This window comes from Octopus sinensis, linkage group LG6, assembly GCF_006345805.1.
Source record: "Octopus sinensis linkage group LG6, ASM634580v1, whole genome shotgun sequence".
NCBI classification, from domain to species: domain Eukaryota; kingdom Metazoa; phylum Mollusca; class Cephalopoda; order Octopoda; family Octopodidae; genus Octopus; species Octopus sinensis.
In genome coordinates, this window is record NC_043002.1 from 69,157,883 (window position 1) to 69,179,714 (window position 21,832).

At 36.7% G+C, this 21,832-nt stretch overlaps 1 protein-coding gene across 3 annotated transcripts in view; it reads left to right on the forward strand.

Moving 5' to 3' along the window:
- LOC115212903 (E3 ubiquitin-protein ligase Su(dx)) overlaps positions 1 to 21,832 on the forward strand; it is a 165,329-nt gene that overhangs the window by 112,502 nt on the left and 30,995 nt on the right. For 2 of the 3 annotated variants that reach the window (XM_029781717.2, XM_029781718.2), the window contains exon 7: positions 8,766 to 9,065. The exons of the other annotated variant lie outside the window; for it this stretch is intronic. In XM_029781717.2, coding sequence (XP_029637577.1) covers positions 8,766 to 9,065 — 300 coding nt within the window. The remainder of the gene's footprint in view (positions 1 to 8,765; positions 9,066 to 21,832) is intronic. 3 annotated transcript variants of the gene reach the window in all.

The window sequence follows — 21,832 nt, forward strand, 5'->3', positions numbered from 1 at the left end:
AGTGGTGTACAAATATTGTATGTTGAGAAACAGGAGGCAGTCAGAATATTGGTTAACCCTTTATTAGTACTTTTGTTCATTTACGAACTTGCCAAGACAAAATCAAAATGATTTTGATTTTGTGTTGGCAAGTTTGTAAATGAACGAAAGCACTAATAAAGGATTATCCAACATTCTGACTGCCTCCTATTTTTCAATGTGTGTGTGTGTGTGTGTGTATATATATATATATATATATATATATATATATATAGGTGGTGAAGCATGACCTTTGAATGTTGGACCTCACAGATGCAATGACAGGAGACTGAGACCTTTGGAAATATGCTGTGATTGAGAAGACCTGGCAATTAAAGTGAGATCGCAGCCATGACTGATGCCAGTGTTGCATCTCTGCTCCATTGATGTGGGAGGCAATATGATATGCTTGAGAAGACCTGTGGAGTCAAGTAAAACTAAAATTGTAGCAGTGGCCTATGCCTCCTGACTGGTTCCTGTTCCGGTGGTATGTAAAATGCATCATCTGGATGTGGTTGATGCTAGTGTCCCCCGACTGGCTCCCATGCAGTAGCACATAAAAAGCACCATCTGAACATGGTCAATGCCAGTGTCACCTGACTGGCTCCTGTGTCGGTAGCACATAAAAAGCACTATCCGAATGTGATCAATGCTGGGACCGTCTGACTGGCTCCTGTGCTGGTGGTATGTAAAAAGCACCATCTGAACGAGGTCTATGCCAGTGTCCCCTGACTGGCTCCTGTGCTGGTGGCATGTAAAATGCACTCACTTTACTCTCAGAGTGGTTGGCGTTGGGAGGGGCATCCAGCTGTAGAAATGTTGCCAGATCAGATTGGAGGCTGGTGCAGCCACTGGCTCTCAAGACCTCAGTCAAACCATCCAACCCATGCCAGCATGGAAAATGAATGTTAAATGATGATGATATATGTATATATAGTATTCACTCCACTATTCCAGAAAGCAGATGCAATACTGTTGCAGGTGTTCCCAGTAATTCAAAACTCTGACTTTAATTATGTGTTATTTCTCCAGTTGCTGGAGAAATAATACATAACTGAAGTCTGACAAACTTATCTTAAGAAAGTTAGTTGGACTACTGTTCTCAACTCTGATATTCTTGGAGCTCAGGATAAGGCTTGGTCTCCTAGGATATCAGAGTTGAGAGCTGTAGTCTAACTAACCTACTTAAGATAATGGATTTGCAGAAGGTTAATGTATGCAAATAAGTTCTCAGAATTCAGTAATTGAACTCTAGATGTGTAGATGTGTTCAGAGGAAGAAGTATCAGCAAGCACAGCCTTCCCTTGATCTATAATTGGATTTTATCTATTGTTCATTTGTAAAGGGCAAGGTAAAGCATTTTGTTGGAAGTTTTTCTAAATGTAATGGAGAGCATTAAATTTTGACAGTATTGAAGGACATATTATTCATAGTTACCCAACTGTAGGTGGAATTTAAGACTTTTCTCAGGCATGAAGATATTTGCAGTTCTCTTGATTGCTATCATTTTAGTTTTGACTGTTTTGCATAGCTACAAACTTTTTTTGTTTCAATCTGCCAACATACAGCGAGTGTGTGTGTGTGTGTGTGTGTGTTTGTTTGTGCACGTGTGCATGTGTCCATACACATGTATATGTGTGAATATGTGTGTTTATATAATTTTGAAGCAAACCTGTGAACTACACAATGCTATGCTTGCTTAGAAGTGTGGAAATATGTAGGTTTGTGTTTGGACATGCAGTAAAACCAGTTGGAGAGGGGAAAACTGCAAGATCAAGCTCCTTCTGACTTGTGGGTATCCTTTTACTGGAAAGCTCTTCAAACTCTCTACCATAAGTGCCCTGAGAGAAATGTTGGACATAAGACGCATCAGATGTGGTGTGCAAGAGAAATGTTTGCGCTAGTATGGTCATGTACTATGGATTGATGAGGAGAGCTGTGTGAAGAAGTGCCACTCCTAAACAGTTGAAGGAATGGGATGAGGTGGTGAAGCATGACCTTCGAGTGTTGGGCCTCACAGAGGCAATGACAAAAGACTGAGGCTTCTGTAGATATGCTGTGACTGCGAAGACCTGGCAAATAAAGTGAGTTCACAGCTGTAACCTACACCAGTGTTGCATAACCAACCCCAGCCCACTCAAAAGTACCAACATGCTGTGCTTGAGAGGGCCTATTGAGTCAAGTACATCAAAATCAAATGGAAATTGTAGCTGTGATCCCGTGCTGGTGGCACGTAAAAAGCACCAACTGATTGTGGTTGTTGCCAGCCTCCTCTGGCTCCTGTGCCAGTGGCATGTAAAAGGCACTCACTACACTCTCGGAGTGGTTGGTTTTAGGAAGGGTATCCAGCTATAGAAACACTACCAGATCAGACTGGAGCTTGGTGCAGCCTCCTGGCTTTCCAGACCCCAGTCAAACTGTCCAGCCCATGCCAGCATGGAAAACGGACATTAAACGATGATGATGATTGTGATGATGATCTATATATCTATATGTATATATATATATATGTGTGTGTGTGTGTGTGTGTGTGTGTGTGTATATATATGCACACGACGGGCTTCTTTCAGATTCCATCTACCAAATCCACTCACAAGGCTTTGGTCGACCTGATGCTATAGTAGAAGACACTTGCCTAAGGTACCACACAGTGGGACTGAACCCAGAACCATATGGTTGGGAAGCAAGCTTCCTTTCTACCATACAGCCACTCCTGTACCTATGTACAAGAAAGCTAAACAGATAAAGTTAAATTTAATGGCTGCTTTGAAAATGATGTTAATGTTGTTTTCCCTATCAGTGATATAAGAATTGTAGAACCAGTTAATTAGGCCTGCAGACAACTGGAAAGAAACATCATTGTCATTTTAACATCCACTTTTCCATTCTTGCATGGGTTAGATGGAATTTTTTGAGGTGGAGTTTATATAGTTGGATGCTTTTCCTGTCACCAACCTTTTAACTGTTTTCAAGTTGAGTAATTTTACTCCAGACATATTTTCAAAGATACAGATAGAAAACAGTTATCAGCAATACAAGCAAGATTAGAAAAGTTGTCTTGAATAACCTTGAAACACACATCAGTATGAAAAATATCTCAGAAAAATTAGGTTTATATATATATGCACATGCATGTGTGCGTGTGTGCTTTCTCCATATGATGAATTTGTCTAAAACTCTGCACTAACTCACTTTCAACATACATCTGCATTATTTCTGTAATGCCACTTTTCATCATAAATACATTTGTACATTTATCTTAGATGTCCTGAGAACATTTAGCTGAAGATAAGAATGATGAGATTGTTTCATAATGGTTCTTAGATGTGTACACACCTTTAGTAACTAATATTGTACAATGTATCAAACATGCCAAGTGCTACCCCTGTTGACCAGTAGTGATACTTAGAATTTTCTCTGTATTGTGTGTGCATGTTTTTTCATGTACATTGTGTGCCCATGTGTATCCAGATAGATAGCTAGGCACAGGTATGGGTGTGTGGTTGAGAAGTTTCAGGTTCAGTCCCTGGGCAAGTGTCTTCTACAACAGTCCTGATCTAACCAAGTCTTGTGAGTGAGTTTTGGAGATAAAAACTATATATTTGTTACAGGATTCATTACAATCTAGGTGCATCAATACATAGGATGCCAGGACTGGCTAGGTGCAATGATGCTGAGATAACAGTAAGGTGAAAAATAACCATTATAAATGCATAAATAAAATGCTATTGAAACAGCTGTAGTAAATTTTAAACCTTATTTGTGATCTTATATAAATAATAAGTAATAAATAATATATATATATATATATATATATACACACACACATGCACATATGGGTACAGGACATTACCAATGGTTCAAATAACATGAAATACGTAAACAATGAGAAAAAATGGAAAACAGGACAAATAAACACAGAGAAAGAACCCTTCATCAGTTGCCAGCTGTCTATCTATTCCTCATTTCTAAAATAAAATTTAGGATTTATGGAGTTTGAAAGTTGGGAACCAAAAAAACAACAGTGGTGACATACAAGGAAACCAAACAAAAACAAACATGGAGGTTCATTAGACCAGAATGAGAGGAAAATAGTGTATACTGGGAGAAACATTTTTTGGGAAAGAGAAAAGATAAGAGAGAGAGAGAAACACATCCACTTTTTCAAACATCTGTGGAGGAAAGGAAAGATGGTCACGTGAGGGAAAGAAAGATGGACAATGGTCACATGTGAGAGAGAGAGAAAGAAAGAGAAAGTGGGGGGAGAGACAGATAGTAAACGGTGGTGAAAAAAGGGTGAGAAAAAGGGAATTAGAGAAGGATGGAGGAAGAAAACAGTATGTGTATGATAGTTCAAATTTACAGAAAACAAAAGATTAATACAGGTGAGGGAACAACAAACAGGTGTATTAGATTAACACCCAGGAAGAATGGAAAAGTCTTGACATTCCAAGCCTACACTTTTCTACAGAAAGGATTGAGAGGGAAAGAATGGAAAGAGAGAGGAAAAAATGCGTGGGGATGAACAGTTCTACATGATGAAATGACCATGTGTTTGCATCTCTTTGGGATAGTTATAAATAAATGTCACCATCACTCAAGTAGAATTCTTTTTCTCCAGTCTTCTGCAAAGACATGTCTGACCCTTGCAAGCACTAAAAAGTAGTTAAAACGATGATGATGATATATTTGTATAGATGTTTCTTTGTATATGTATTGGTGTGTCAGTGTGTGAGTCAGTCACTCACCAAAATTTTTCTTCTTTTCCTTGATGTTTTCTAATCAACTGTAACCACATATGGACAGCTTGATCTACACACATGCACACACAAACACATACATTTAATAAACATCTTTAATCTCTTTTTAAAATTGGTTTTTCTTTGGTTAGGCTGCAGAGCTTATGGTGACTTGGAACGAGGATAAAAACAGTTACTTTTCAAAAGATTTTACATTTCTCTCTTCCTAGATCTTGGAAAGATAGTAGTAACATTGTGAATGTCACAGTTCATTTACATAACAGTACAATATTCATGGCCCAATATTAATTACTAGATAAATTCCTGGTGCATTACGTACAATGCTGACCACAGTGTATCAATATTATTGAGTACAAGGGAACCAGTTCTGCATAAGAATGTATGTGCACAGTCACATAGCCATATGTTATGATAAATATATTCTTTAGAGTCAACTGAAGATCAAGAAAAACAGGAAAAAAAAGAGTAGTGATTCAGCTGAGTGTGAGCGTCTGTCTCTGTATGCACACAGACACACACACACACACTCATCTCTCTCTCTCTCTCTCTCTCTCCATATATATATATATATATATATGCACACACATAGGTGCAGACATGGTTATGTGGTTGAGAAGTTTGCTCACCCAAATATGTGGGCTTGGGTTCAGTCCCAGTGCAAGATACCTTGGGCAAGTGTCTTGTTTGTATTATAGTCACGGCCCAACCAAAGTCTTTGGCAGACAGAAAACCAGAAGAAGCCAATGGCTCAAGGAGAAGGGGATAAATGGCAGTAGAAGAATGGTGAAGAACAGCAGTAAAATAAGCCTGTAGGTAGATCAGAAAATAGTGGTATAATGTGTGTGGGGAGGGATGGAGAGAGAGAGGGGGGAGTACAGTGACAGAGAAGTCTGAGGTATTTAGGGTTGGTTATGGTGAGTAGAAGACAGTGTGGGAGAAGGCTGCTGAAGACAGATATGAGAGTGTATTGAGAATGATAGCAAATATGAGAGGGTGTTAAAGAAAAGGTATGGCAGTCCTAAGATGTATCTCAGGGGAGAGGAAGAGATAACTGAAGGCTTGGAAAAGTGATCAGTAGAAATAGAGTAGGAATGGATGATATTGAAAGGAAGGGATAGTGCAAAAAAAAAAATTTATATATATATTACATACCGATGTATGTTAGTTTTGTATGTGTATGATGTCATTGCAATTTTGACCTTTTCTTTTTTGTTTTCACTAGTTAGTCAGAGGAAGAAAGGTATCTTTGTAGCCTCTCCTAAGCAAGTGAGATTAATACAGTTGATATTCACTTTGAACATCTATATATATATATATATATATATATATATATATATATATATATATAGTGATGTGTGCAGTGTCTACAGCAACGTTTTCTCAACTGGGGTTCCCTGGAGCCCTAGGGTTCCACAAGAAGGAGTGAGATAAGCTAATGCTACTTTCATGATTGTAGTATTACTATACATGCACAACTTATTATTGGTTATTGTAATATATCTAGCCTATTATGTTATCAAAAAAATATAACAGCCATATATATATATATATATATATATATATATATATCATCATCATCATCGTTTAACATTTGCTTTCCATGCTGGTATGTGTTGGACGGTTTGACTAGGGACTGGTGAGCCAGATGGCTGCACCAGGCTCCAATCTGATCTGGCTGAGTTTCTACAGCTAGATGCACTTCCTAACGCCAACCACTCTTAGAGTGTAGTGGGTGCTTTTACGTGCCACTGGCACAAGGGCCAGCCAGGTGGTACTGGCAACTGCCACGCTCAAGTAGTGTTTTTATGTGTCATCTGCACAGGAGCCACTCCAGCGGCACTAGCAATGCCCTCGCTTGAATGTTGTTTTTCACCAGTAAGGCGATGCTGGGTGCTTTTTAGGTGCCACCAGCATGGGGGCCAGTCAGCGGTCCTGGCAACAATCATGCTCGTATGGTGCTCTTTGTGCTCCACTACCACAGATGCCAGTCATGCGGTGCTGTCATCGAATTTGATTTCGATTTCACATGCCTCAATATAAAATATATATATATATATATATATATATATATATATATATGAATTAGAAATGGAAACCAAAATAATAAAATGAACAATTAAATAATTTAATCATTTAAATGATAAATTCAATTCAATTTTATTATTTTATAGAAACAAATGGCACATCTCATAAATTACTCCTGTTTCAACACCATTAATATAAACAAGTTTTTCAAGAATAATAAAATACTGTTCATATATATATATGATATTTACCACATGAACTACGATGAGAAAAATATGAAAAAGATATAGCATATAATTTTTTTTTGTACAGGGGTTCCTTGAGACATGTAATTTATTTTAAGTGTTACACAAGAGTAAAAAGGTTGAGAGACACTGGTTTACAGGGTAAATTGCTAAGCATCCACATTTTCTAGGACCACTTTATTTTTGTCAGCAGTTACTGAGAATGTGTTTTCTTTGATTCAGCTCTATAATATATGATTGCTGGGGGAGTTGACTGAATAATATATAATGTCCATGATGTTATTTAACTTCAGTATTTTATTTCAATGATAGTCTGGTTGTGAACTATGAGTATGTGTATGTGTTTGTATCTCTTTCTCTTGACATGTGATAATTGTAATGAGTGTCACTGTCATACAAAGCAATGTTATTCATTCCCAATATTCTGCTAGAACATATCTAGTTGTGGGGTACCATTGCCTTGCTTGGAAACAGGGGAATGGGCTGGCGACAAGAAGGGCATCTGGCCATTGAAAAACCTGCTCCAGTATACTCTGTCTGGCCCATGTAAGTTTGGAAAAGTATACATTAAAATGATGTTAATTGTTGATGATCATCCCTATATTGATGAATACAAGACATACAGATTATATGTCTTCTGGTTGATGGATGCAATATATATTGAGTATATTTTCATATTGATGGGAACATTATATATGAACTGTATCCTGTTTGATGGGTGTGATAAATGATGAGTCTACATTTGGTTTTGGCAGTGAATTAACAGAGCCATTAGAGCATTGGTAAAACTCCTTGAGATATATGTTCCAGCTTTTTGTGCTTGGGGTTCAGATCCTGCTGAGGTCAACTTTGCTTTTCATACTTTTGAGTATAAGTCCAGGACAGCGAATTATTTGGGTATGACATGAGATGCCTTGTTCTAATTGTTCTGACCCTTTGAATTCTGAGTTTTTTGGGTAGTAGACATAGTCCATAGCCTGGTTTGCACCACCACCTGATCATTGAGTACCTTTAGCAGTATTTACTCTGTGGCAAGCCTTCATGACAAGTCTTCAGTTTGCGTATGACTTCCACCCATCAGAATCCCTGAAGAAATAATGGGTAATGGGTGCTACTGTCTCTCTCTGACTTAGCAGCAAAAAAGAAAGAAAAAGTACAACATATTGAGTATATTCTCATACTAACGAAAATACTGTATATTATATCCTTCTGTTGAAAGATACAACACATTAAGTCTATTCTCATTGCATTGGATACAACTATGTTTAATTAGATCTTCCTGTTGGTTGTTGTAGAAATAATTTTTATATCTACTTTAAATATATCCTCTTCATTTTTGATAGCTAAGTAGTTTTGTTGATGAGTATAGAATAAAGTAGTCTGAGTAGCTCCTGTATTAGATATATTGCAGCTATTCTGTTATTTACTGAAGTTGAGATATATTAACCTTAAGAGAATTCTTTCTGGTGATATGGTTATAAAATAAATATGAACAGATTTATATAGAAGGTATACTCTGTACCCTCATCTCTCTCTCTCTCCCCCTCTCAAGTCCTTCTGAGTAAGCAATATGTAATGTTTTATATGATTGTTATTTTTAACTCCACCATCAACATCTTAGCAAATAGACTTTTTCTTGATCCATCAGCCCTCATTGACCAGACATTTAAAATATCTCTCCAGTTACTCCCATCTCTTCCCTCTTTGCCATTTTCAGGTCATCCTAGTGTGCCAAATGGAACTTCTGGTGCTTTAATGTTTTCTTCAGCTTCCGAGGGCCCAAGCTGTTATCGCAGACCCAGCATGACTCGATCGCCATCCCAGTCCAGTGCCACTGGCACTCCAACGCGGTCGCAGTCTGCCAACATCAATGATGCAGTTGCCATGCCAGCTTTGTATTACCCCCCTATTCGACGACCTGTTCCTAAAAATCCCAGGGCCACTTCTTCATCCTCTTCTTGTTGTTCCCACAATGCTCTAGCACCAAACCCTGCCTCTACATCCAGCACTTCACAAAGTAAGCAGTAGCTGTTGAACAAAATTTCTTCATCTTTATGTGATGCTCATTGTTTGTTAATGTGTCTTTTCAAATGACTGCTTGTTTAATTATTTTATAATCATTTAACTTTGCATGGTTGTTTTGATGTTGCCAGCTTTTTTATTTTCAATTAAAAATAGTGCTCTTGTTTGGTTGTTTGCAGAACATATGCACACACATACAGATCATTTTATGTCAATCTTATGTTTTGTATAGACATTGTTATGTTAAATCCACTAGTTATGCTAAGTTTATGATTCTCTCTGATTTCTACATGTGTTGAAGAACTTCAGTTGCTCTAGGGTGGTGGAGTCAGTATGTAGAAAAATTTCATTAGATCCTCTATACTTTCTAAATTGAGTACCTTGTATTTCTGAGTTCAAATCCTGCTGGGGCTCAATTTTGCCTGTTATCTTACTAGAGTAGAAAGTCAGATAAAATGAGTACTAGTAATATATGTGGGGATCAAGTCATGCTGCATATATCTTGTGTAAAATATGTCATATTCTAGATTGTTGGCTACATTTTAAAATTTCCAATTCAGTTTATTTGAAATTGGTAATGGTTAAGTGTTTTTTCCCTCCCAACCACCTCTGATCATTACGTTATTAAATTTGCAGCAAATTAAGAATGGATATATATATATATATATATTGTATGTTTCATAAACATTCTCTGTGTGAATTTGCCTTACCTTTCATTGTGATGGAACATGATAATAAATTATTGAATTTAGTTGAAGTTATATCAATTTCTTTTTCTTTTTTCAGGTTTAGTTTATTTGATTTGTTGGGCATTTTAATTGTTCTGTGTTTATCATCCTTGTACAATGATGTCTAAATAAATTATAAATATGTCTAGTTTGGATGTTAATGTTTTCTAACATGATTATTCTGTAGCTGATTCTTTTAACATTTATGCATTTCATAATGGTTTATTGCTGATAATTCACCAGATTAACATATTTGCTCTTTCCTAATGAAGTTTAAATGGATTTAACAACTTTATTTTACTTTTTGAAATTAGAAATTTTATACTGGATTTGAATGAACCAGAGCCATTACCATCAATTGTGGAGAGATTCTATTGTCTCTAATGTAAACCATCTGGTGTTTTTATGTGCAGATGTTTTTGGACTGATCAGGTGTTTTTATGTACCTGATCAGTCCAAAGTCAATCAATATTTATAATGATGGGCATTAAATTTGGTAATATTTAAAAACTTATTTTTAGTAACAGCTTAAAATATTTCTAATACCCATATTTACATGTGCACATACAAACCTGATTCTAGAAATCTTTAGAATTGCTTTTTAAAAATCTATTTTAAAGCAGTTTTAAAACTGCATTGTTAATATTTTGTTTCTCTTTAGAATATGAATATGTATGTGAGTGTGTGTATGCATGTATATATGTGTTTGTGTATCTGTATATAAAAATGTGAAATAGCTGTTATTTTGTTCCTATTTAGATTGTGCAAAACAAAACCACGAAACAGATATATTATTATTTTCCACCTTACAGCTTTCAGGGAATATTTTTATAACATTTGAAATATAGCTGCCAAATGTGTCTTTAAGCCACACTCTACTATGTTCAAGGACAGGAGATGGAGAAAAACAGAAAGTTAAAAGGGAGTGGTAGGAGTAAAAAGCATAAAAGTTAGAAAAGAGTTGTTGCATCAGTAACAGAAAAATTAGAAAATACATTTGTGCGGCATAAAGCTCTGTTTTTCTGCATTCTTCAGTCTCTCTTTAATATTTCTTTCTCCTTTTCTTGGTCTTTCTTTAGAATAGTAAAATAGATTCAGAGAAAGTGAGATAAAGGAAAAGAGGGGAATACTGGTGAATCATTAACATAAGCACTTTGTTGCAAAATTCTTCTTGAATGAACTCCCCAAACTCTACAGGCTAGAATAATGTTGATTATGCACACTCTTTTAAGTGGCTGGTGAACAAGCAGAAACAAGGTCGGGTCAAAAGGTCTTGTCAAGGATATGACAGCCTCTCTGGGGCTGGTGCCACAATAACATGTACCCAGTACACTCTTTACAGTGGTTGTTGTTAAGAAGGATATCGTGTTGCAGACAGCAAACCTAAAATGAAACCAGTGCAATACATGGTCCCCTGATCCATCTAAAAATGCAATGGTTCTGAATAAGAACTGACTTAAATCTTAATGACCCATTTACTGCATTCTAGCATGGTTGGCATTAGGAAGAACATCCAGCCATAGAAACCATGCAAATACAGACTCTGGATCATGAAGTAGTTCTTGGATCCATCGGACCCTGTCAAACTGTCCAACCCATGCCAGCATGGAATATGGGTGTTAACTGTTGAGGATGATAATGATGATATATATGCACATTTTTATATGTACATGTATGCCTGTATATGTATTTATGTGTGTGTTACTATTTCATTTCTGAAAGCAACAGCTTCAAATGAATGCACTCTACTGTACCTCCAATCACACACACACACACGCACACACTTATACAAATATATGCATTAATATTTATATATATATATTTATGTGTGTGTACGTATGTATGTATATATGTATGTATATATGCATGTATATCATCATCATCATTTAACGTCCATGTTCCATGCTAACATGGGTAGGACGGTACCACAAAAGCTGGCCAGGCTGAAGCCTGCACCAGACTTTTGTGACTGTTTTGGCAGGATTTTTACAGCTGGATGCTCTTCCTAATACCATATATATTATTTGGTCATGCTGGAGCACTGCCTTTCAGTGTGTTTGATTTTCTTTTCTGTACTATTTTTGGTGATGTAGTGAGTTGGACAGAGTTGCTATTCTTTGTACCAGTTGCTGTGATGTGGATATCTCAGATAAAAATTTGTCCAGACACTCTTTGTCGACTTCACCATCTACATCACTTAAATCCCTGAGGTTGTTTGGTAGAATGTTGAACAGTTGTGGACCCTTGAAACCCAGGCTGTTACAGTACTGGATCCTTATTCTAAAGGAAGAAAACAGGTTTTTGGTATTATGCAGTGCTATTGGTTTAGCTCTCAATTCCTAAGTTGAGAGCTAGATCTATATGTATCTCACTGCATGCCTTTCACACCTTCTCTCTAGGAAATAGAGATTCAATTCCTTTAGCCACTCTCAGTCACTCATTTGTTTCACCAAGTCAGTCTTCTTTGTATAGTGGCGCTGGATTGCCTCAAGTTCTGGCACCAGTTTGATATCTTCTGGTGACCACAGTTTGGAGCAGTAATCCAGATGACTGAGAATTAAAGTTCTTCATAAGAGTAACATGGTATCCTTTTTCCTGGTGTCTGAATGATCTCAGAATCATCCAGCTACTCCTCTGCACAATGTTGCCATCTTGTGTAATATGCCCATTGAATGTGGCATCATTACTCATGTAGATTCGCAGGTCATGCACTGACTCTGACATTGCACTACCGTCTGGTCCTGTATATTCTGATTGTAGTCTGTTTGTGGGCCAATTGTGGAGTGTTTGAAACTTCTCAACACTGAACTGCATGTTATTTTCATGTCCATTTGTATATATGCATATCTATATATATATCTGTATGTGTGTGTGATCATCATTTAGTATCCGTTTTTCATGATGGCATGGTTTGAATAGAGCTGGTAAGGCCAGGGGCCATATATATATATATATATATATATATATATATATATATATATATATATAAATATAAACATAGTCAGGAGGTATGAGAGGTGAATATTTATTAATTTAACCACATGACCTGTTTCATGTAGCATTAATTTCAGTATGTAGGAAATTATGTGTACATGTTTGCATTAATATGTATGCTCAGCATTAAACCATGGTTGTGGAGTTGAAACAAAAAAAAACATCGGCACTGACTCCATTACTATTGGCACCTCCGACTCCTCTTTATATAATTAAGTGATTGTGGCCTGCATATCTCATAAGGCACATGCATACGCTTGTACTTTGAATAGGCCTATATGTTATAACTGGTTTATATTAAAGAATAAAGACATTGTGAGTCAGAGTTGGCATAGTTTTACTGACTCCCAACTTCAACTACTCCTTAATTGTTTCTGACTCTGAGACTCCGACTCCACAGCCCTACATTAAACAATAAATTATATATTCACAAATCAGTGTAAATAAAGCTAGTTCAGATCACTGCAACATCATCATTACATCAGCAGTTCAACTCTAAATGTCTATACAAAATTCACTCTTATATATATATATATATATATATATAATATATATATATAATATATATATATATACACACACACACACACACCACACACACACACACACACACAGTGTGTTTAATGCCAGAACTAGACAATAATTACATCAATTTGGTCAGTAATATTTAAACATAACAGTAAAGACATATTGTGTTGCTATTATTCTAGAAAAAATTTTCTTTTCATAACAGCCTTGTGCCACTTAAGTTAAAGTGCTTGATAGAAATTAAGTAATTAACCATCCTTAATTTAAGCAAAATAATAAGAGATAAAATAATATAATGTAGAAATAAATAAAAATAGAAAATGCAAATAAATAGAAAAGGATTTTTTTTTACCAAAGTAGTTACATGGATATGTAAGTAGGGGACAAGCTAACTAGTGATTTAAAGATTCTATGGAATTCATGGATGAATGCATAAACAGGAAAGTTTAACTAATAGGAAGGAATTGTGTTGTACAACAATAAACGTCTATAGGAAGTCAACAAGGTCACAAAGTACATGAAAGAAAACATTTGAACTTTCAAGAATTTTACTCATACATCAACCACACCTCAATATAATTTTCAGCATATTAGTCTCAAATAAACAAAGTACATACATAGAAACATATCTACAGAAGCATTTGTACTAAATATAAATATACACACACATGTAAACACTCACAACCATATATATATATAAGTAAGGTGCAGGAGTGGCTGTGTGGTAAGTAGCTTGCTTACCAACCACATGGTTCTGGGTTCACCTTGGGCAAGTGTCTTCTACTATAGTCTCGGCTGATCAAAGCCTTGTGAGTGGATTTGGTAGGTGTAAACTGAAAGAAGCCCGTTGTATATATGTATATATATGTGTGTGTCTGTGTTTGTCCCCCTAACATTGCTTGACAGCTGATGGTGGTGTGTTTACATTCCCATAACTTGGTGGTTCGGCAAAAGAGACCGATAGAATAAGTACTAGGCTTCTGAAGAATAAGTCCTGGGGTCGATTTGCTCGACTAAAAGGTGGTGCTCCAGCATGGCTGCAATCAAATGACTGAAACAAATAGAAGAGTAAAAGAGTAAATATATATAAAGAAAACAAAAAAGTAACAGGTGACAACAAAACGTCCGGACTGTTAGACAATACAAAAAAGGATAGGAAAAAACAAGGACGGGTCATTTGGAGCTTCCTATCCTCAGTCGAGTTTCTGATTGTCTTTGAAGTTTTGTCCGGTTATACTTGAGACTGCTCCAATCTGACCGGCCCCGAGAAAATCTGAGCTAAGAGCACTAGACTCTTTGGAAGAAAGCAAGCGAATGTATATGAAAATAAGGATGAAAAGAAACAGAGAAATGGTACACAGTTACAAATACAAACAACAGGACATTAACGTGTGTGCGCGTGTGTATATATATATATATATATATATATATATATTATATATATATATATATATACATACATACATACATATATATATAACAAACTAGCTAGTTGAGATAATCTCTATGAAATATACTGATAAGTAGTGTCTAATGCCACCTAAATACGGCTGTTCCCTGGACACCTCTTCCAGCTGGTTAACTAGTGCACTCTGCACTCGATATGTGTTGCAAGGTTTGACAGGAGCTGGCAAGCCAGAGGACTGCACCAAGCTCCACTCTCTTTTGGCATGGTTTTTACAGTTGGTGTTTCCCTAACACCAACCATTTTACAGTGTGCATCTCTCTCTTTATATATATATTTATCTATCTATCTCCCCCCTCTCTCTCTCTATCTATCTATACACACACACACACACACACAGATGTATATGTCTTTCTATATAAATGTGTGTGTACTTTTATGTGTGGCTCTATTTGTTCTGACTTTGTGTTCTGAGGTCATTTTTGCTTTTGAGGGTTAAAAAATAATAATACCAGTCTTAAATAGTAGATTGGCAGAATTGTCACTTTAAATTACACTCTGTCCTACCCCTAAATGATGACCTTTCTATAAGGAGTTATAACTGACAGATAGTACCAGCAATGTGAAAAACCAATGGGAGTACTGCTTCAATTGTTTGATTGGATTGGAAAATCAATCAACTGCCACCATGTGTGTGTGTGTTTTAACACCATTTTGCATCTGCTTTTCCATCCTTGTATGAGTTGGACAAGTTTTGTTTTCACTGTACTATAGTTTCTATTTTTGTCTCATTTGTACTCTAAGTGCATACACATGTTCACATATATACATTTATAACGATATATTTATGTCTGTGTGTGTATTTTGCCACTTTTGTTTCTTTGTCATCTCCTTCTTGAGGTTCAGCATTCTTTGTCATTTCTTCTCTGGTTTTCCTCTTCAGTAGATTCCACCTGCTCATATTCCTTGGGGTCATCTGTCATCATCCCTATTTGTCACATGTCCTTACCAATGCAGACCCTTGTACTCCTCTACAGCTCCCTGCTCCCCACTTTAACTTTAGTTAATATTGCACTCCTATCACAGCATGCTCACTTTATTTGCATTTTAATTTTCACATGTCCTTGGTATTCATCTCAAGTGCAGGTATGTTGCCCCCATGTAATGTCATGCTTTATGCAAGCAGCCCTTGTTTCAAATAGGCAATCTCATTGTTACCAGCAGAGATAATAGCTCCCTGAAATTTTACATGCCATCCTTACTCTTGTTACTGTGCTTCCAACCTGCCCCTCCAGTGTATCATCCCTTATTTTTCTAATGTCTCTGACCCAAATCATCACATTCCATTTCTCCCCTCTTTCACCTCTTTCTATTTTAACCCTTTAGTATATAAACTGGCTATATCCATCCTAAAGTGAAGTTGGCCAAAGAAAATGTGGAGGGGACAGGTGGGGGAGGAGATTGAGAGGGTTGGGTTGAGGAAGGAGGATGCCCCAAACCAGGCAAGCTGGCATGAGAGTGGTTGCTGTAAGAGTGAGGTAATCCGGCCACCCCCATTAATGGGGACAAAGAAGGATTTAAAATATTTGACATTGATATCCAGCCCAAATATTCTACATATTTTATATTCAAACTGGCTAGATCTGGCTTCTCACATCTAGCCTACAAGGTTATTTTAAAAATATACAATCACATCATCAAAATTTCGAAGCTGCGAGATAATGCATGATTAATTAAAAACAGTGTAAATAAATAAGCATTATATTAGCATGCTGAAGGTTAATTTGAATGCTAATGGGTTAAATCATGCCAACAACTAACACATCTTCTTCATTTACAGTTCTTCCTCCCCTACATCATATTTCCCTCTCATATCTTCCCTGCTATTTACCCTTTATTAACATGTGTTGTTTTCTTTCTAACACCACCACCCTCATCAGAAATAACCGCCACACTTTTTACATTAAGGAGTCTTTCTGTTGCACCTCTGTCTCCAAGTGCCACATCTCTCACCTCTCACTTTCAGAGTCAAGCAGAGCTTCTCTAGCTATAAGTTCACTAGCGTTCTGTCTCTTTCTCCCTCTCTGTGTGTTTGTGTGTGTGTGTTTTGGTATTTTGTCCTATACTTATCTCTTGTGTGTTTACGCATTTTTCACTCACTGGTGAGGTCCTTTTTTTTTTATTTATTCATAATTGAATGCCACATACCCCTTGTCAACAATAAGTTTATATATATATATATATATCACCGTGATCACCGTGACCGACCAGGCTATCAGATGTTGCTATACATCGCTGGTCACAATGCGCTTTGCATTGTTTTAGCCGTCAAGTGAAGCCACCCTGCTGGCTAAGCGAGCAGGCCAACAGAAGAAAGAGTGAGAAAAAGTTGTGGCGAAAGAGTACAGCAGAGATCGCCCCCCCCCTCCCCCTGGCGGAGCCTTGTGGGGATTTAGGTGTTTTCGCTCAATAAACACCAACAAAGCCCAGTCTGAGAACCGAAACCGTGATCCTACAACCGCGAATCCGCTGCCCTAACCACTGGGCCATTGCGCCTCCACATATATATATATATATATTTACCGGAGTAAACACATAAATGTGAAACAAGGTGGAAAAAAGAGTACTCAAATACCAGTGGTAGAGTAATATGCTTTATTTTAAGCAGCAGAAAATTCAACAAAATCTGTTACTCTGAGTTTCTCGTTGCCGTTCATCAGACAGTTTTTGCAAAAACTGTCTGATGAACGGCAACGAGAAACTCAGAGTAACAGATTTTGTTGAATTTTCTGCTGCTTAAAATAAAGTATATATATATATATATATATAAAGCTAAGCACTTTATGGATGCGAGCCTGTTGGTTATTCTATGACCAGACATATATTTAACTTCATGTAAATACCTTACTGCTCTTAACTTTTAGAGTGTGCTTCTTTTTTGGATGTGTGATCCACTGACAAGACACACACATACACACACTCTGTCCATTTACCTAATCAGCACTCCCCATACTTTCTATGCCAGAATTCCGCTCCTATCTGCCTCTGCTCTCTCCTTCTCTTATTTGACACAATAGCTGCCTCCCACAACCCACCCTTTCCTTCCCTACCCTCTCTGATTCACACACCTTTCTATTCATTTTGTTACTTTGACACGCAACTACACATATGCACCAACATGTGAACACTGTTTATGTGTGTGTGTGTGTGGGGGGGGCGTTATCAATATGGTGTTAAGAGGAGCATAGTTCAGATGGATATTTGATACATTTTGGGTGAAGTGGATATGTTTATTAGTAATTAACCCTATAGATAAGCTCACTTCTCTTCAGTGGGCCATTCTTGTAAGACTGGCCAAATTCAGTACCATCAAGGGCAGTGTACACTTATTGACATTTTTAGTTTGCTCAATATAGCTGAGCATCATTGCTTCCACACACATTGCGTGTTTGTGGTGGATGCTGAGATGGTATGTAGACTAGTGCTCCACAACCTTTTCTCACTTGTGGTACACTTATATTCTTTTTGAAATCTGGTGGTACACCTGAACTAAAAATATAACTAAAAGTATGGGTGAGGGGAAAGTTATGTTCAAGTTACATTGTCACATACCTGGCATCATCTTCTGGTACACCAGTGCACCATGGCATACTGGTTGTGGAGCACTGGTGCACACAGTGCTAAGCAGGTGGTTGGTTTTGGTTAAAATATGTTGTTGAGTTTCTAACCTGTACTATTATGGTATGTATATGTGTGTGCATGTATAGGTGTTCTTGGCATGATTGCAATCTTAAATCACACACATACACTATATTCATACAATGTGCATGTTTTGTGTGGATATATATAAGAATATTTGGGTGTTTAGTCATGTCACTGCATATGTGTGTAGGTGTGTGTAATTTATTAGGTGGTAAAATTTTTTTGTTTAGGCTGAGTGTGTATGTATGTATGTGTTATTAGGTATGTGTAGCTGTGTGCATGTATGTAGTATATAATTAATGAGAGAGGTTAGTGTGTGTATGTGTATATTTAGTTTTTTGCTTTGTGGAGATAATGAGTTTATGATGTAAGTTTGGTAGTATCATCATCAACATAATTTGGCATCCATTCTCCATGCTTGCATGAGTTGGACGGGACTGCACCAAATTCCAATTTGATTTGGCAGTGTTTCTACAGCTGAATGCCCTTCCTAATGTCAACCACTCCAAGAGTGTAATGGGTGCTTTTATATGTCAGTTGCATGGCACCAATATCTTCCACGACTAGATTTCACTTGGCTTGATAGATCTTCCTTCTCAAGCACAGCATATTGCCAAAAGTCTTGGCCATTTGTCCATGCCTCTGTGAGGCCCTGCACTCAAAAGGTACTTTTTATGTACCACCAGCATGGTTGCTAGTTTCACGATACCAGCATTGGTCACATTGCTTCTGCGAGGCTCAATGCTCAAAAGGTGGGTTTTATGTTTCACGGGTTTATATGTCAAGTGGTATGTGAGTGTGTAAGTGGTTATTTCTATGAGATGTCCTGTTCAGTTATATTCTAGTAAACTTAGAAAGAAGAAGGTTAAAGATGATGTTTTTGTTATCACACAATTCAGGCTATTGGTCATTAAACGAGGATGTTAGGACAAAATGCTTAGCAGCATTTCGTTTGTCTTCATGTTCTGAATTCAAATTCCACTGAGGTCGACTTTGCTTTTCATCCTTTTGAAGTCTTGGGGTTGATGTAATTGACTTACTCTCTCCTCCCAAATTACTGGCCTTATGCCAAAACTTGAAGTCAGAATATGTGTATGAAGATATGTGTGTGTGTGTGTGTGTGTGTGTGTGTGTGTGAGACTTTTAGATGTTGGCTTGTGTGTGCACACATGTATGTATGTGCATGTGAATGTATGTTTATGTGTATTTGTGGATTATGTACTAGAGGCCAGAGTGTTTATTGTGTTTAAGGTTTAGTATAATGATGAAGATGTGTTCATTTATTTTTGGAGGTATATCTTATGTTGGCATGCGTGTAGATATGTCTGATGTTGAAAGGGGTTTGTTTATATGTATGTTTATGTGTGAGAGTTTTATTCAGGTTAGTTTGGTTTATATGACGTGTACACTGTATACCTTCAAATTATCTGTCTCTGATGGCTTAACTACTATAAGTAGAGTTACTGAAACTGACTGAGGTCACATGTTTGTTCATGTACACGTGTGTATGTATGTGTGCACATACACTCCCCCTTATGTGTTTGGGTTTCTCTCTTACCATTGGACAACTGTTGTTGGTTTGTTTATGTCTTGTAAAAAGATGGCAATACAATTAGTGTAGGCATACATATGATATTGTTTTGTATCTGAAGAGCAACTATGAGATAATTCTATAAAATGATTAATAGTGTATCCTGCAAATTATATTATCTCTAATAAATTCTACCAAACTAGCATTGAGTGCTCTCATCTCTTACATATGATCATTACACTTACCATTTGTGTGTCCGTGTGTGCGTGCATGTGCCAATGTGTGTAAATTAAGTTTTGTTTCTTTGTTGAGAGACCTTGTACATACATGTGTATAACACTTGTATATCTCATTTGACACATGCAAACATGGAAAAGTAGGCATTAGAATAATGACAACAACGGTGATGGTGGTGGTGGTGGTGATACACATTGTATGAACATCCGGGTGTGTAATATACTCACTGTGTGTAAGTGTGTTTAATGACATATGCATGTACCTGTGTGTGTGTAACCACAGCAACAGCATTCTTTTTTCTCCAAGCAAGGAAAACAGGAAGAAATATCCAATCTTCGTTGTCATAGACCTTTAGCCACCCCTTGAACACAGGATTTATTCAGCCACAAGGAAACAAGAGCTCCTGTGTTTGTAGTGTGTGTGTGTGTATGTTTATATTATTATATGTCTCATAAATGGAATGGGATATGTGAAATGTTTCCATTTAGTCAGTATGTTGGTTACTGTACACATCAGCATATTGAGAAGAAGCAACTATTCTTTTAAATTTCAATAGCTGCCTTTTCGAATATTCATCATTTACTATTCATAATGCATTATGAAGGTATGTTCTAACTTCTGACTGAAGTAAATTCTTTCTTTTGTGTATAGCAACAGTAGCTTGGTAAGATACATTCTTAAATTCTGATGCTCTGTTGATGATGTAATAATAGTAATTTCTCCTATATCTGTTGATCCCTGAATATATTCTGAAAGTCTCTAGTGTTTTCTGTCTTCATTGAACAGAATATCCTCTTATGCGTGAGCTGACTATTATCATGAAGTATTCTTTGTATTTATCAATTAGTGTAAAACTCTATATTTTTGCTATTACACATGAATTCTTTTGCTTACAGTAATTTTACATTCACAGTTCAAATATTTTGCATGCAGCTTTTATTTACATTTATATTGTTACTGAACAGTTGACAAAATTTTCAGTTGTTTTGGAAATATTTTCTGACCTGAGAGAAAATGTTTTGCACCATTAACATTTATATAATGATATATATGATGGATTATAACTTAATGCATGCCTCTTAATGGTATTTCTGGGTCAGTTGCTAGTTATTGTTGGGAATTCTTTAATTCCTTCCTGATATTGGTTAAGGCTCATAGTTCTCTGTTGTCAGTTGCATGGTAAATGTAACTTTGTCAAGGAACAATATACTCGTACTTCTTGCTGAAAGTTATTGTTATGTTTGTTGTTTGGTCAGTAATTACATTGTATATGGCTAAAGGATGGAATGACGTTATGTTTCTTAATGATTTTGTATTGTTTCAAGTTTGGTTTAAGCATATGGAAATTTATCATTCTATAGTTTATGTTGACTGTCAATACATAGCCCAAATTCTATCAATATAATTATTTTTGTTTCCTGATGACATCAAACTGTTTAGGCTATAAGAAAGTTATAAGCCCATCATCTCTGTATAGGCCCACATTGTTTTTTGCTTCATTGAGCAAGACTAGGCCTACAGGTTTAGGTTTTTCTTTAGCACAACTGCTTAGTTGTTAGGCAAGAGTCTCTACAATAACCTTGGCTTGACTAGAACTTTGTTAGTGAACTTGGGAAGATGGAAATGTTGAGGAAGTT